This window comes from Culex quinquefasciatus, chromosome 3 (assembly GCF_015732765.1).
Source record: "Culex quinquefasciatus strain JHB chromosome 3, VPISU_Cqui_1.0_pri_paternal, whole genome shotgun sequence".
NCBI lineage: Eukaryota > Metazoa > Arthropoda > Insecta > Diptera > Culicidae > Culex > Culex quinquefasciatus.
This window is the reverse complement of record NC_051863.1, coordinates 139,228,636-139,245,578: the sequence shown is the minus strand read 5'-3', so window position 1 is coordinate 139,245,578 and position 16,943 is coordinate 139,228,636. Positions and strand designations below refer to the sequence as shown.

Below are 16,943 nucleotides of genomic sequence, written 5' to 3'. Positions count from 1 at the left end.
GAGTATTTTCAGCGCGCGCTAGATTTTCATTGAGCGCTTGGCCGTTTCATGATTCCAAGACGAGTTGGCGTGTTCGCTGAAATATTTTTGTAAAACCTTTTAAATTTTTATAACAGGGCCTTCCAAAAAGCGTCTTAAACTGAAATAATGTAAAAAGCTCAGTAAAAAGTGAGCAAGCAAGTTTCTATCGACAGATTTGCAAAATAATTTGGAAGAAATAGATCAAAATCTTTAACCTAGCAAACACACAATAATTTCCTCTACATGTTGTTCGCAATTCGCAATTTTCAGTGTAAGAACGGGCCTTGACCGATCTTATGCACCAGGTTCCCGACGAACACGCACTGCCCTTACACCTACATCTCACCCTTGCTCTGAGTCAGTACGAGCAGCACGCTAGAACACGCTTTGAGTGTTCGTGCCAGGCATGCACACCTTCTTTTCCGGTTACGCATTTTAACTCGGCCGGGGGTGGTACATTACGTAGGGTTTGATGTAAGTATAAGCTGTTTTATTTTTAGTTTGAATTCAAAAACTAATTCTTATTTTACTGTGTATTGTTTTCTCCTGAAATCTTCCCTATTGTTGAGTCGTGTTTATCTGTTGCTATTTATTTCTTTTGTCGCGGTGTTTTGTTACAATTTTCTGGTCCTAAGCATTTTATAAAAAATTAGCAAAAGTACAATAGTAGTATTTGTGTTAATCCTTTAATCATTCCATAAATTGAGTAAGGGTTCGAACCTCACTTGCTTAAGAAAAAGGTGAAGTTTCAAAACAATGGACAGTGAAGGAAACATACTATGTAAAGAATCAATAGTAAAAGAAAGATAGTAATTTATGAAGTAGATAAATAAATTAACAATAGTTAATAAATAGAGGTAACAAACAAGCATAGATTGTAATGAGGGCAATTTACAGGGAAGATGAGAAATTATTCAAATAGATAAATAAAGAAAATGCACATGATAAACAAAATTGACATCGCTGCCAAATTAAGGGAAAGCAGACAGTTTGTTACAGCAGAATCAATTGGTAAAATAGAGTGGAAAAGCGTTGAGAAATAAGAGAATCAAATAAGTAAAATCGAAATAAAATGGAGGATAGTAAACAGAAGCCGTTTTAGAAAATCAGTGAAACAAAATAAACAGAAGATAGCTGTTAGCTGAAATGGAAAGAAGAGGAGCCCCGTTCTGCGATGCTCAGGTACATCCACAGCAGTTGACTCAACATACTGCGAATCAAAACAATACCGTCTACAATCACAAATTACTTCCCTTTCCCACATTGACGCGCCCTTTCTTCTAGCCGTCTCTACTCTGACCCTCGCTGGTCAAAGGTTTACGAGTCTTTTCCACCTGCCACCAGCTAGGTTACACCTTGTCATCATGATGACTAAACCAAGCCAACGTGGAGGTAAGAAAATAGGACACTTGCAAGGAACCAGAGCCATGCTGTTTTGTCCAAACAGCACTACGGATGTAGTTGGGCTCCTTCCGGGATGTTCCTCGCCTGGGTGTCAACCGACGAGTATCATCAGTATCATGCACCCTTGGCCTGCACAGGGGTTCTTGTTCAAGGTTCAAATGATATCAAAACATTTTTTGTTTAATAAAATTTCGTGTTTGGTAATTTTTACGGGCTTTCGAAAACAGGTCTTATTTATTTCCCTAAAATTGGCCAATTTTTGTTTACATTTCGTACTGTAACTTTGCTTGTGCTTAACCAAATTTGATGAAATTTGGGGAGATGTTAGTATACATTCTACATGAGCACCTGCAACTTAACCCTTTCGAGCCTGATGGGTCATATATGACTCAAATATCAAAATTTCCAAAACTAGCCTATAATTTTCGTATGGTCATAAGAATCATTTTCCCATCACTGACTAAAATTTTTTTTTTTTTGAAGATTCATGCCTGAAAGGGTCAAAGCACCATGAAAAGTTGTGTCAGTTCAAAGTTTTGGTGCTCTGGAGTAACCATGGGCGGGAGAGGGTTAAGGGACATCAAATGCAAACTTTTCAGAAAATTTCAGAACGGGCAAAAAATCTTTGACCGAATTATGAATTTTTGAATCAATAATGATTTTTTCCAAAAAAATCGAAATATTGGTCGCAACAATTTTTCAACTTAATTTTTCGGTGTAAAATCTAATTTGCAATCAAAAAAAGTACTTTAATGAAATTTGGATAAAGTACACCGTTATCAAGTTATAGCCATTTTCAGATAACTTTTTTGAAAACAGTCGCAGTTATTCATTTTTTTAAAATAAGTGCCCATGTTTGCCCACTTTCGAATTTTTTTTTTTTTTTTTTTTTGAAAGGCTGAGTAAATTCTCTATATTTTGCTGATACGACCATTACTTGCTGAGATATTGCCATGCAAAGATTTAAAAACAGGAAAATTTATGTCACACCAAAACAACCCACCATTTTCTAATGTCAATATCTCAGCAACTAATGGTCCGATTTTCAATGTTAAAATATGAAACATTCGTGAAATTTTCCGATCTTTTATAAAACGATATTTTCAAAAAGTTTAAACCAAGACCAACATTTCAAAAAGGCGTAATATTGGATGTTTGTCCGTTCTGAAAATTTCTGAATAGTTGGCATTTTATGTCCCCTAAAACATATCAGAAAATAAAAATAGTCTTTTTTTTTTTGCAAATTAAGTTTTAGTAACAAAAAGTAAAATTAAAAATCACTAAATTTGTTATACTGTGTAATATTTTCTTTTCAGTGTAGTCCTTATTAATACCTACAACTTTGCCGAAGACACCAAATCGATCAAAAAAATCCTTCGAAAGATACAGATTTTTGAATTTTCATACATCATTTTTGTATGGGCAGCTGCCAAATTTGAATGGAAAATTATATTGACAAACTAATGATGCAAAATGGCTTCTCTATATAGGTCCTATAAACATATGCTTAGGCCGATGCAAATATTTAAAAGTTTTGTCCTCGGCCCTGGCCAAGGTCAAGGGGGCAAAAAAATATAAAATTTTAATAACAAGCCATAGTCTTCCCATTTAAATGAAAAAAGTGTTTTAAAATGCATTTTACACTAGTTCAGTTGTTTTGCAATCATTAGTTTTCAAAAAATCTAAGATCTGACAAAAACAAAAATTGTATCGCAAAAAAAGATTTTGCATCGAAAATTTTCAAAAAAATTTAAGATTTTTTAATAAACCCAAGCATGCTAAAAATGATTTTAAATGCAGGAGAATGTATTTTAATTTGATTTCAGCTGGTTGCACTTGAATTTTCATTGAAATTTTGAAGTTTATTGTTAAAATATTTTTTTTGCCCCCTGATTTTTCGGGCCAATTTTGAAGGGGGGGGGGGGGTGACAAAAACTTTTAAAAATATTTGTACTAGCCTTATTGGGTGGTTAAGCGATTGTCCACGCTCCATACAAAAAGATTTTTTTGTATGGGCAATTGTCCACGAAGGGGGGGGGGGGGGGTTGAGATTCCCAAAAAAGTGTCCACGTGGTTTATGGATAGTCCCTTAGTTATTCATCACCACTAGCGTGCCCAGGTCCTCAAGGAAGGTGGGGCAAAAATATTAGAGTTTTGAAAATTTCGTCGTTTATGGAAACCCCCTGCCCAATTTTAGAACAAATTTCCGAGGATGGTGGGGCAACTGCCCCATGTTGCCCCACCCTGGGCACGCTAGTGTTCATCACGTTACCTTCGTGTTATGGACCACTTTATAATTACAGATGGATTGTTCACAATCATATTCCTTCCATTTGCCAAAACTCTAAAAAAAAAACAAACGATCATAGCAAACACACAAAATGACATTAGTTGCACGATATGGGTCGCCCATGACAAGCGCACTACGGGCTTACTTATCCAAGCTAAAAAAAATGATGCAACCGTAAAAAAAGTGCGGTTTCAACGTTATCCGGCAAATCAAAATTATACGGGCGAGTGCGATTCAGTTTCCAAAATCTGCGATCAGTGCGAAAAAACAGGTATCTGGGAGATAAATTGACATTTAGGTTAATAAAATGTACTATTACACAGCACTTATTGGTTCGTCCTTTGATCGTTGGCGCTTGTTCAAGAAGTTGCGAAAGAGTGTTCAGTCGTAATCAGATCGAAGCATTGGAAATTACCTGGGGCCAGTGGGCCAGCCTGGTCTCCCGATAAACCATTGATGATCGTGAAGACTATGTCTATCTGGATTCACCGTTTTAGCTGATTTACCTCTATCGATCGTGACAGTTGAACGCACCAGAGTTGTCTGGTGCGAAAAGGCTAACATGGCTTTATCCATCAACAGCTCTAAGATGCCGTGAAGGAAATAAATCTCTTACTCTATCTCTTACATACTCCGCCAGTCCAACACAACTTTCGAAGTAACAACAATTACGGAGGAGATGCGATTATGATCACGCAAATGGGGACGTTGTAGTTGTGGTTAAGAGATTGCTGGACAAGGCAACAAGTCAAAGTAGTTATGCCGTGCCGTAACCGAAATTTCATGAAAGGATTTATGTTTTCTAGGTGATAGAAGTTTACATCCGTGTTAGGGAAGTGCTTTTTCGGTGTCCTTTTTTACATGCTAGGTATTCGACCTTCTGTCGGTGTTGGGCAAATGCTCAGTTTGCTTGCAAATTATGTGCATTTTGAATACATTTTGAAAAATGTAATTGTTTGGATGGTAAAACTATTTTGCCAATTTTAAAAGTTCAATAAGAACTGCTAAATAAAACTCACTTTGATCTGGACCGGGACTTGGAGCGCGACCGGCTGGTGCTGGCCTTCTTCTTGCTGACCGAACGGGACTTGGACCGCGAGCGGGACGTCGAGCGGGAGCGGCTGCGCCGTTTAGTGACCGCGGCACCACCGCCACCGCCAGGTGCCGGCTTCTTGCCCTCGGCAATGTTCATCAGCTTCGACTGCAGCTTCGAAATGGCCCCGTTATCTGGAAGAGATGGTTAATGGTTGTTGTCTGAGTTCTTGAAATGTTTGCAAAAGAGAGAAATGAATTAGGGATGTGGAGCGAGTTATGTTGTTACGCTTGAAGTACCAAGGTCGCAAATAATTGGAAATAAACTTAACAAAAAGGTTTTTATTTGCGAGCTTGGTAGCTTCATTTAAACAGTGATGACTTCTGCCCTATTTCGGATTTTTAACATGATTTATCCAAATCATTAGAATTGGATTGAATGGAATAATTATATTTCACAAATATAGTTCAACCTGTCGATGAATTCACTAGTTCGTGAACAAATAAAGCATTTTAAGCATGAAAAACAGTAAATTGACCCAGCCAATTCAACAGTATTGTGACCAGTACGACGACCACTCACCGGATGATTTATCACTGGGCGGAGGAACCTTTTTGGCTCTCGGTGGACTGCGCGAGCGCTTCCGGCCACTGTCGCGAGGACTGCAAAAAAAAAGAAGAAAAGTTTCAATCCCCCTTACAACCTTCAAATCTCAAACTCTCAAATCTCACCGCGCATCGCGATCCCGTTTATCTCGGGGCGAACGGCTTCGCTTCTTGGACCGATCCGTCGATCTTCTGGGGGAACGCGAACGACGCCGATCCCGCGACGACTTCCGATCGCGCGAGGAGCGTCTATCGCGCGAGCGGCGTCGCGATCGAGAGCGATCTCGTGATGGCTTACGACGCGAGCGGTCCCGGTCCGAGTGTTCTTCCGGCTTGCGGTGGTGACGCTGGTCCGCCGCGTCCTTCGCCGGCTTCTCCGGGGACTTTTTCGCGTTCGACGAGTTCCGCTCCGCGGAAGCGCCCTTGTCGGCGGCCGTCGCCGCCGTTGCTTTCGGTTCTTCCTTCGGTTCCGGTTTATCCCTCGGCACTTCCGCCTCGATGAAGTCCTCGATCATCTTCTCCTCGTCGTCCAGGTACTCTTCCGGTTCCGGCTTGTACATGGCGCGGTTTTCCTTCTTGAACTTTTTGTGATCATCACCACGATCGCCCCCACGATCACCTCCGCGATCGCCTCCACGATCACCGCCACGATCTCGATCGCGACTTCCGCCGCGGCTACGCGACTTGCGCGAACGTATCTCGTCCAGCAGCTTGGCGTCCTCTTCGCGCTTCATTATCTCCTCCTTTTTCTGCTCGATAAACTCGGCCGGAATGCCCGACTCGGACTCCTGCGCCGACAGCAGCAGCGACCAGAGGTCATCCATGAAGACGCGCGCGTTCTTGCCGTTCAGGAAGCCGGTCATGTTAATCTGCATCTTCTTCGGGCACGGGTACTTTTCCTCCTCGAGCTGGTTGTACACAAACTCCACGATCACGTCGTCCTCGATGTTCAGCATGTCGGTGATCTTCTTGCTGATCCAGGGCCGCAGCACGTCCAGCTTGACCTTGGACATGTCCACCCGTTTGTTGAGGTTGTCCTGCACAAGGGGGTTTGAAGAGATATTGTTGGAAAGATCGTTACGTAAATCTACACTTCTTACCCCAAACTTCATCTGTTTCAGCAGTTTTTTCTCCTTGTCGCTGAAGCGAGTGTCCTGCTGCTGGTTGGTGCCCTACAAAAGAAGAACAAGATCATGTTTAAAGCTATGAACGGAAAAAAATCTAAAATTCTTAAAATTCTTAAAATTCTTAAAATTCTTAAAATTCTTAAAATTCTTAAAATTCTTAAAATTCTTAAAATTCTTAAAATTCTTAAAATTCTTAAAACTCTTAAAATTCATAAAATTCTTAAAATTCTTAAAATTCTTAAAATTCATAAAAATCTTAAATTTTTTAAAATTCTTAAAATTTTTAAAATTCTTAAAATTCTTAAAACTCTTAAAATTCATAAAATTCTTAAAATTCTTAAAACTCTAAAAATTCATAAAATTCTTAAAATTCTTAAATTTTTTAGAATTTTTAAAATTTTTAAATTTTTTAAAATTTTTAAAATTCTTAAGATTTATAAAATTCTTAAAATTCTTAAAACTTTTAAAACTCTTAAAATTCATAAAATTCTTAAAATTCTTAAAACTCTTAAAATTCTTAAAATTCTTAAAATTCTTAAAATTCTTAAAATTCTTAAAATTCTTAATTTTTTTTAAATTCTTAAAATTCTTAAAATTCTTAAAATTCTTAAAATTCTTAAAATTCTTAAAATTCTTAAAATTCTTAAAATTCTTAAAATTCTTAAAATTCTTAAAATTCTTAAAATTCTTAAAATTCTTAAAATTCTTAAAATTCTTAAAATTCTTAAAATTCTTAAAATACTTAAAATTCTTAAAATTCTTAAAATTCTTAAAATTCTTAAAATTCATAAAATTCATAAAATTCATAAAATTCTTAAAATTCTTAAAATTCATAAATGTCTTAAAATTCTTAAAATTGCTAAAATTGTTAAAATTGTTAAAATTCTTAAAATTCTTAAAAATTTTAAAATTCTTAAAATTCATAAAATTCTCAAAATTCTTAAAATTTTAAAATTCTTAAAATTCTTAAAATTCTTAAAATTCTTAAAATTCTTAAAATTCTTAAAATTCTTAAAATTTTAAAATTTTAAAATTTTAAAATTTTAAAATTGCTAAAATTCTTAAAATTGTTAAAATTGTTAAAATTCTTAAAATTCTTAAAATTCTTAAAATTCTTAAAATTCTTAAAACTCTTAAAATTCTTAAAATTCTTAAAATTCTTAAAATTCTTAAAATTCTTAAAATTTTAAAATTTTAAAATTCTTAAAATTCTTAAAATTCTTAAAATTTTAAAATTTTAAAATTCTTAAAATTCTTAAAATTCTTAAAATTCTTAAAATTCTTAAAATTCTTAAAATTCTTAAAATTCTTAAAATTCTTAAAATTCTTAAAATTCTTAAAATTCTTAAAATTCTTAAAATTCTTAAAATTCTAAAATTCTTAAAATTCTTAAAATTCTTAAAATTTTAAAATTTTAAAATTCTTAAAATTTTAAAATTTAAAATTTTAAAATTTTAAAATTTTAAAATTCTTAAAATTCTTAAAATTCTTAAAATTCTTAAAATTTTAAAATTCTTAAAATTTTAAAATTCTTAAAATTCTTAAAATTCTTAAAATTCTTAAAATTCTTAAAATTCTTAAAATTCTTAAAATTTTAAAATTCTTAAAATTCTTAAAATTCTTAAAATTTTAAAATTCTTAAAATTCTTAAAATTTTAAAATTCTTAAAATTCTTAAAATTCTTAAAATTCTTAAAATTCTTAAAATTCTTAAAATTCTTAAAATTCTTAAAATTCTTAAAATTCTTAAAATTCTTAAAATTCTTAAAACTCTTAAAATTCATAAAATTTTTAAAAATTTTAAAATTCTTAAAATTCATAAAATTCTTAAATTTTTTAAAATTCTTAAAATTTTTAAAATTCTTAAAATTCTTAAAACTCTTAAAATTCATAAAATTCTTAAAATTCTTGAAACTCTAAAAATTCATAAAATTCTTAAAATTCTTAAATTTTTTAGAATTTTTAAAATTTTTAAATTTTTTAAAATTTTTAAAATTTTTAAAATTCTTAAAATTTTTAAAATTCTTAAAATTCTTAAAACTCTTAAAATTCATAAAATTCTTAAAATTCTTAAAACTCTTAAAATTCTTAAAATTCTTAAAATTCTTAAAATTCTTAAAATTCTTAATTTTTTTTAAATTCTTAAAATTCTTAAAATTCTTAAAATTCTTAAAATTCTTAAAATTCTTAAAATTCATAAAATTCTTAAAATTCTTAAAATTCATAAATGTCTTAAAATTCTTAAAATTGCTAAAATTGTTAAAATTGTTAAAATTATTAAAATTCTTAAAATTCTTAAAATTCTTAAAATTCTTAAAATTCTTAAAATTCTTAAAATTCTTAAAATTCTTAAAATTCTTAAAATTCTTAAAATTTTAAAATTCTTAAAATTTTAAAATTCTTAAAATTCTTAAAATTCTTAAAATTCTTAAAATTCTTAAAATTCTTAAAATTCTTAAAATTCTTAAAATTCATAAAATTCATAAAATTCATAAAATTCATAAAATTCTTAAAATTCTTAAAATTCATAAATGTCTTAAAATTCTTAAAATTGCTAAAATTCTTAAAATTGTTAAAATTGTTAAAATTCTTAAAATTCTTAAAAATTTTAAAATTCTTAAAATTCATAAAATTCTCAAAATTCTTAAAATTCTTAAAATTCTTAAAACTCTTAAAATTCTTAAAACTCTTAAAATTCTTAAAATTCTTAAAATTCTTAAAATTCTTAAAATTCTTAAAATTCTTAAAATTCTTAAAATTCTTAAAATTCTTAAAATTCTTAAAATTCTTAAAATTTTAAAATTCTTAAAATTTTAAAATTTTAAAATTCTTAAAATTTTAAAATTTTAAAATTTTAAAATTCTTAAAATTCTTAAAATTTTAAAATTTTAAAATTCTTAAAATTTTAAAATTCTTAAAATTCTTAAAATTCTTAAAATTCTTAAAATTCTTAAAATTCTTAAAATTTTAAAATTCTTAAAATTCTAAAATTTTAAAATTCTTAAAATTCTTAAAATTTTAAAATTCTTAAAATTCTTAAAATTCTAAAATTCTTAAAATTTTAAAATTTTAAAATTTTAAAATTTTAAAATTCTTAAAATTTTAAAATTTTAAAATTCTTAAAATTTTAAAATTTTAAAATTTTAAAATTCTTAAAATTTTAAAATTGCTAAAATTCTTAAAATTGTTAAAATTCTTAAAATTCTTAAAATTCTTAAAATTCTTAAAATTCTTAAAATTCTTAAAATTCTTAAAATTCTTAAAATTCTTAAAATTTTAAAATTCTTAAAATTTTAAAATTCTTAAAATTCTTAAAATTCTTAAAATTTTAAAATTCTTAAAATTCTTAAAATTCTTAAAATTCTTAAAATTCTTAAAATTCTTAAAATTCTTAAAATTCTTAAAATTTTAAAATTTTAAAATTCTTAAAATTCTTAAAATTTTAAAATTTTAAAATTCTTAAAATTCTTAAAATTCTTAAAATTCTTAAAATTCTTAAAATTTTAAAATTCTTAAAATTCTTAAAATTTTAAAATTTTAAAATTCTTAAAATTCTTAAAATTCTTAAAATTCTTAAAATTCTTAAAATTTTAAAATTCTTAAAATTTTAAAATTCTTAAAATTTTAAAATTCTTAAAATTTTAAAATTTTAAAATTCTTAAAATTTTAAAATTCTTAAAATTCTTAAAATTTTAAAATTTTAAAATTCTTAAAATTCTTAAAATTTTAAAATTCTTAAAATTCTTAAAATTTTAAAATTTTAAAATTTTAAAATTTTAAAATTAAAATTCTTAAAATTCTTAAAATTCTTAAAATTCTTAAAATTTTAAAATTCTTAAAATTCTTAAAATTCTTAAAATTTTAAAATTCTTAAAATTCTTAAAATTCTTAAAATTCTTAAAATTCTTAAAATTCTTAAAATTCTTAAAATTCTTAAAATTTTAAAATTCTTAAAATTCTTAAAATTCTTAAAATTCTTAAAATTTTAAAATTCTTAAAATTTTAAAATTCTAAAATTCTTAAAATTTTAAAATTTTAAAATTCTTAAAATTCTTAAAATTCTTAAAATTCTTAAAATTCTTAAAATTCTTAAAATTCTTAAAATTCTTAAAATTCTTAAAATTCTTAAAATTCTTAAAATTCTTAAAATTCTTAAAATTCTTAAAATTCTTAAAATTCCTTAAAAAAATAAAATTTTTAAAATTCTTAAAACTTCTAAAATTCCTAAAATTCCTCAAATTCTTAAAATTTTTAAAATTCTTAAAACTTCTAAAATTCCTAAAATTCTTAAAATTCTAAAAATTCCTAAAATTCTTCAAATTCTTTTAATTCTTGAAATTCTTCAAATTCTTAAAATTCTTAAATTTTTTAAAATGCTCAAATTTTTTAAAATTCTTAAAATTCTTAAAAATTTTAAAATTCTTAAAAATTTTAAAATTCTTAAAAAAATTTAAAATTCTTAAAAATTTTAAAATTCTTAAAAATTTTAAAATTCTTAAAATTCTAAAAATTCTTAAATTTTTTTAAAATTCTTTGGAGGAGAGAGAGCGATGGTTCGAAAAGCAAGTGACGCGTCGCGTTGTTGATCCGATTATGACCCCGATTTTCTCGCGAATTCTTTGTTTTTCCGGGTTGAAAATAGTGCTAGAGAGTCCGTTTTAATGTGCGCTTTTAGAGGATTGTGCAGTTTTCTTGTTTTTAATTGTATCCGTGATGTAAATTTGGTTTTCTTGATGACCAAATTTGTCGCCCGAGACTGGCCATGATGGAGTCGGGCTTCAAAAGTGTCGATGAAGAGAAAGTCAGCGCGAGAGTTACCGTCGCGAGTGTGTGAGCGGGTGTTTGACGTTTGGTAACAAGTGAAGGAATCGACGAAGAGCAAGCAGCAAAAGCCGATCAGCAACCAGCAGCAAGCAACTCGACGGTAACATTTCAAAAGGCATCATGTACATTTTGACACTTTCTGGGTTATTGCATATTCTGAAAGTACTCCTAATAAGCTACCTCTCCACCAAAAATGAGCAAAAGTTACTTCAGTAAAGTCTGTTTAATCATGGTTTTAAATAAAGTAACATAAACAAAATCTCTGCCATCAGCAGTCCCTGTTTATATAGCCCTGTCAACCTGTCAAATAAAAGACTACATAAACCTCGTGACGAAAAAAAAGCTACATGAACAAAGCGCCATGTACATTCGGCGAAGAAAAACGAATCATAACAAAGCGTCCCCCTCAATGACAGCAGGGTGATATAGACGCTGGTTATTTCAAAAGAAGTTATGTTTGTTTTTCTCAAATAAAATTACGGAAATAATGTTTTATTGAATTTGGATGATCAAGTATCAATAAAAGCAACGTTTTTCATCGTTTGTTATCATTAGAACATCTTATTTTGCTTTTATATTAAAATGGGAATTGAAAATGGATGCTCAACATTCAAATTCGTTTTTCTCAAAACGCATGGTTTGTACATGATGCTTTTTGAAATGTTGGCGTCGAACTCTTCTTTTCGGGTGAGAGCGTTCTTTTTTTGTTTTGTTTTTATTGGGTTAAAGCTTAACGTGGGAGAGGGGAAGGATGGGAAGGGCAAGAGGTGGGTAAAGAAGGTAAAGAATAACCGCTGACGCGCAGAGCCTACTTTGTGTATTCTGCCAGGAGCATTTGCCTTTAAAAAAATATCTTTTGAATATGCAAGAATTTTGCTATTGAATTTTTGGTTTGCGGTCATTTAACGATAAATTTTCTTGACTAAGTTTTAAAAATTTCTGTGAGCCTCTGAGTTGATAAGAAAAAAAAGCCCTCTCCCATTCGTCTGCCTCATCCTCCTCCTCTTCTTCGTTCTTAGTATTTCATGAGCTTCAGTCGGACCGTACCCCAGTGTAGTAGTGTTCGAGGGTGTTTTTCTTGAGCTGCTAAAACCGACGGTCAGCACTGTTTATTATGCGAGGCAAAGGCTCAAGAAGTTCCCCCTCTCAGCGTTGCCTAACGTTCATCGTCTTGAGAACTTGACCAACAGTGCTTCCAGATTGTATCCTTTTCAAAGAATACCAAATATTTTAAATGTTTCATTCTGTTTCCCACATTTTTAAATTCCGTTTATCCTTCTTTTCTCTATATTTATTTCTTTTCAAACTATCGAAATCCTAGATAAAACTTTCTTACAATCTCTTTATTTCTTTAACTGCTATGCTGTATGCTCTACCTCATTTCAATTAATAATTCATTATTTTTCAGCTGATAATGAAGGTAAATTACTATATATAATAATGCCATTGATTATATTTATTTACTATATTGCGTTTAATTAACACTATTACACTAAACACAACTTTCACAACAATAATGCAAAAATAAACCGGAGCGTTTGGTACGGTATGTCCACGCATCCCTCCTCCCCTGTAGATTCTGTGAAATGTGATCCGTTCACAGAATCCTCTCTGCGGTAAACACAACGCAGTAGGGCTGGCCGCTTTAATTTTTGTAATGCATTTTCGGGTGTTCTCGGATGTACTACAATTATTAATAATGACAAGAAAAGTGCTTGGGGCGTAATCTTATCACAAGACTTTCCAGCATGCTTTCATCGGACTGGCTGCGTTTGTGTTAGATTAGATTAGATTAGATTAGATTAAAATTTTTTAAAATTCTTTAAACTCCTAAAATTCCTAAAAATTTTAAAATTCTTAAAATTCCTAAAATTCTTAAGATTCTTAAAATTCTTAAAATTCTTAAAATTCTTAAAATTCTTAAAATTCTTAAAATTCTTAAAATTCTTAAAATTCTTAAAATTCTTAAAATTCTTAAAATTCTTAAAATTCTTAAAATTCTTAAAATTCTTAAAATTCTTAAAATTCTTAAAATTCTTAAAATTCCTAGAATTCCTAAAATTAAAAAAAAAAACAGAAAATTTAGAAAATGGAACATCGGATTCGAGTGATAGAAATGACAGTTCTCCCATAAGAAAATTCAAAAAATTCAGAAATTTCAGAAAATTTTGAAAATTTAGAAATTTTTGAAAATTCAGAAAATCCTGAAAATTTAAAAAAAATGAAAATTTTGAAAATTCAAAAAATACAGAGAATTAAAAAAAAAAAACAAAAAAAACCGAAAGATTTAAAAAATTTAGAAAATTTAGAAAATTCCAAAAAATTAGAAAATTTGAAAAATAAAAAAAAATCAGAAAATATAAAAAATCAGAAAATTCAGAAAATTTATTAAATTTAATTTTGTTTTTTATTAGAATTTAACAGTTCTGCTCCATGATGTTACATTTGCAATTCAGAGATTTGGAGAACCTTTCAACTGAGATCAATTCATAAGCCTTTGCAGGGAGGATACATATTTTTGCGTTTAGATTTTGCTAACTGGGTGTTCTTTTAGGGAAAATAAATTTTGAGAAAAACCCCTATTCAGAAAATTTAGAAAATTAAAAAAAAATAGAAAATTCAGATTTTTTTTAATTTTTTAAAATTATTTATATTTTTGTTATTATTTCTTTGAAATTTTTAATTGTTATTACTTTAAATTATTATGATTTGAAATTATTAAATTCCTTTTTTTTTTTAATTGTTAAATTTCATCAGAAATCAATCACCACAAAATCAGACATTTTTAGAGTCACAGATCATCTGGTAAGAAACACATTTTTGCTTTGCTGATTTTCTAATTTTTTTTTTTTTTTGAAATTCCAAACTTTCCAAATTTTGAATTTTCAATTATTGGATTTTTAAGTTTTGAATTTTGGTGTTTTCAATTTTTTTTTGTATACTTGTAAATATTTTTAAATTTCTAAATGTCTGATAATTGTTTGGATTTTTCTCCTGGTTAGCTTCATTTGGACAAAATACGTCCTTTAATTATTTAGATTCTATGTGTTTTAAAATAAGGCAGTATAAGGCAATTCTGATTTTTTTTTTTATTATTATTTATAGGTTTGTAAATTTCAGTCGTATTCAAATAAACAAATCTAAAACTTTTAATTTTTTCATCTAAACACATTGCAAGTTAGTCCAGTAAATCGTTTTATATCATTCTGCTACCTGTAAGTACAATAATTAAATAATTTAAAACCACTATTTAAAACCATGACCAGTAACGTTTGAAACTTTTGAACCTTTTCTACGCATTTTACATGTAATTTCGTTCTGAAAAAAGCATTTTCTGAAACAAAAATCATTTGATAACTCACCGTGAACATCATCTTGGAAGATTTTTCCAAATTACTGCACCTTTCAGTAGTCAAAAATCAAAACCAAACCCCTTTTTTCTTCCTGAAAGAAAAAGTCACTACCCAACCCTATTTTTCACTTTTCCCAAACCGATGTCCACTTTTTCGCTTCGAACACAAACCCAAATCACACCGGCAAATCCGTCACAATCCGCGCAAATTCCACCACCAAGTCGCACGCCAGCTACGGCACCACGTCCGGAAACGTTTAGCGGCACGAATTTTCACGAAAAACTACGCTTTTCTACAAGCGAAAACATTTTTCTGCCCTTTGAGACCGCAAACCGTTTGCACATGCAAAATGGCGTTTTATCTGACGACGGCGGTGGGAGAAAAAGTTTTTTTTTCTTCGGGTCGGCTTTGTTGACATTTGATTTGACAGCGGCGACGGCGGTTGACAGCTTGCTAGCAGCCGCGAGGGAGTGGACATAAGGCGGGATTATAATGCGGATGGACGTCACAAACGTCACAGTATAGAGGTTTCTACGTGCGCATGTATTGCGTGTACGTACACGAAAAAGATTGAGGTTAAATTTTGTCCGGCCAGCAAAATCAAATGGTGCGCTAGTGTGTGTACGCGAAACGTCATACAGCTCTATTGTTTGATGGGCACACGATTATCCCAAATTGTTCATATCAGCTGATTTTACGGATTTTTCTAAAATTTCGTCAAATCTAACCTACCCAGTCACGAAAAAAGTTTTTCCATCGGGCCCAAAATTGGTGTGCAGATTCCTTGGCCGAAAAAATGAACCCGTACCTCGACCCGTACTCTTTGTTTGGTCATTAGGGTGACCTACGCCGTGTTAGGGTGGTAAAAAAAAACGATAAAAAATCTAGACTGACAATTGAAAACGTCGTAGAAAAACTTCAAATGCTGTTTCGAAGGTCTCTGGACCAAATGTTTGAAATATGTTTATCGAATTTGTCGGGAAATTTAACATACTATGTAGTACTTTTTTAGAGGTATTTTTTAAAAGTAAACACTGAGTTTTTCAACGCACCGCGCGCAAGTACAACATGCAGAAAAATATTTTGTAGATTCAGCCTGTACGAGGTTTGGTTCAAAAAATTTTTTGTTGAATATAATCAACGCCGATTTTGCGTTGAAACATTTATTTATTTATTTTGGACACCAACAGGCTCGGGCCCCAATGGTGTTTTACCTTACAAACTAATACATAAATTAACGTCTAAAGAACAACAAGAATTTCCTTTTGATAACATCACGAGACAAGTTAAAATCGAACAAGGAAGCGACAAAATTAAACGCCCGGTGTAGCCCTGTCAGTGCACTGTACATTGCATAATTTGTTTGACGGATAGGGACACGTAGGAATGGGGAGTTCCGAAAAGTCCGAATGGGGGCGAAAATGTTCAATCCACGGAGAATGGCCGGACACTGCACTCTCGAGGTCAAAACGTCGGCAACTAGGAGTGATCGGCACACATTTCGTCGTACTGCTAGCGTGTCCAGGTTGATCAGCTCACAGCGACTTTCGTAGCTGGGCAGTCGGAAGGATCCCGCCAGGGTAGAGATCGAAGGGCATATCGGATGAACCTTCGCTGCACACTCGATTCGCGCTACGCTGTTCTCGTAGTACGGACTCCACACAGAACAGCAGTATTCTAGTGTGGAACGGACCAACGCACAATAAAGTGCCTTCAAACAGTAGATGTCAGTAAAGTTTTTGGCTGTACGGAAGACAAAACCAAGTTGCCGCGATGCTTTGGAGACGATGTAGGAGATGTGCTGCTTGTATGTCAGCTCCGTGTCGAGGAGCACACCCAGGTCCTTAACGCAGTTCTCACGAGGAATTGAAGTGCCGCAAATCTGGTACTCGAACTTAATCGGGTTACGTTTTCTGGAAAAAGAGATAACGGAGCATTTGGTTGGATTAACGACCATTCGGTTAATTTTGCACCATTCCGCGAAGTTGATCAGCTGTTGTTGGAGAACTTGAGCATCAGATGCATTGTCAATCCGGCAGTAGATTTTCATGTCGTCCGCGTACGACAGGCGTGGAACCGAGATAGAATGGTTACAGTCGTTGTAGTACAGCAGGAATATAAGTGGTCCCAAGTGACTGCCTTGTGCAATTCCCGAAAAGGCTTCAAAGACAGCGGACAGCCAATCACCGATCTTGACGCTAATTTTCCGGCCGACCTTGATATTCTCAATTGGGTCCTAAAATGAAGCTTAGATTGCTGATATTATTGTTTACAGCGATAAACCTTA

At 30.9% G+C, this 16,943-nt stretch overlaps 1 protein-coding gene across 2 annotated transcripts in view; it reads right to left on the bottom strand.

Annotated features, from left to right (window-relative positions):
* The window catches only part of LOC6034614 (serine/arginine repetitive matrix protein 1), a 31,715-nt gene extending 16,681 nt beyond the window's left edge, over positions 1-15,034 (bottom strand). Inside the window, exons 1-5 of one of the 2 annotated variants that reach the window (XM_038260280.1) lie at positions 14,666-15,034; positions 6,454-6,525; positions 5,480-6,390; positions 5,331-5,398; positions 4,735-4,942 (exon numbers count right to left, since the gene is read on the bottom strand). In XM_038260280.1, the coding sequence (XP_038116208.1) occupies positions 4,735-4,942; positions 5,331-5,398; positions 5,480-6,390; positions 6,454-6,525; positions 14,666-14,677 (1,271 nt within the window). In that variant the 5' untranslated portion in view covers positions 14,678-15,034. Of the gene's footprint in view, positions 1-4,734; positions 4,943-5,330; positions 5,411-5,479; positions 6,391-6,453; positions 6,526-14,665 lie in introns of both variants that reach the window. The other variant, XM_038260279.1, reaches the window with a different exon arrangement.
* Between the last annotated feature and the right edge of the window lie 1,909 nt (positions 15,035-16,943).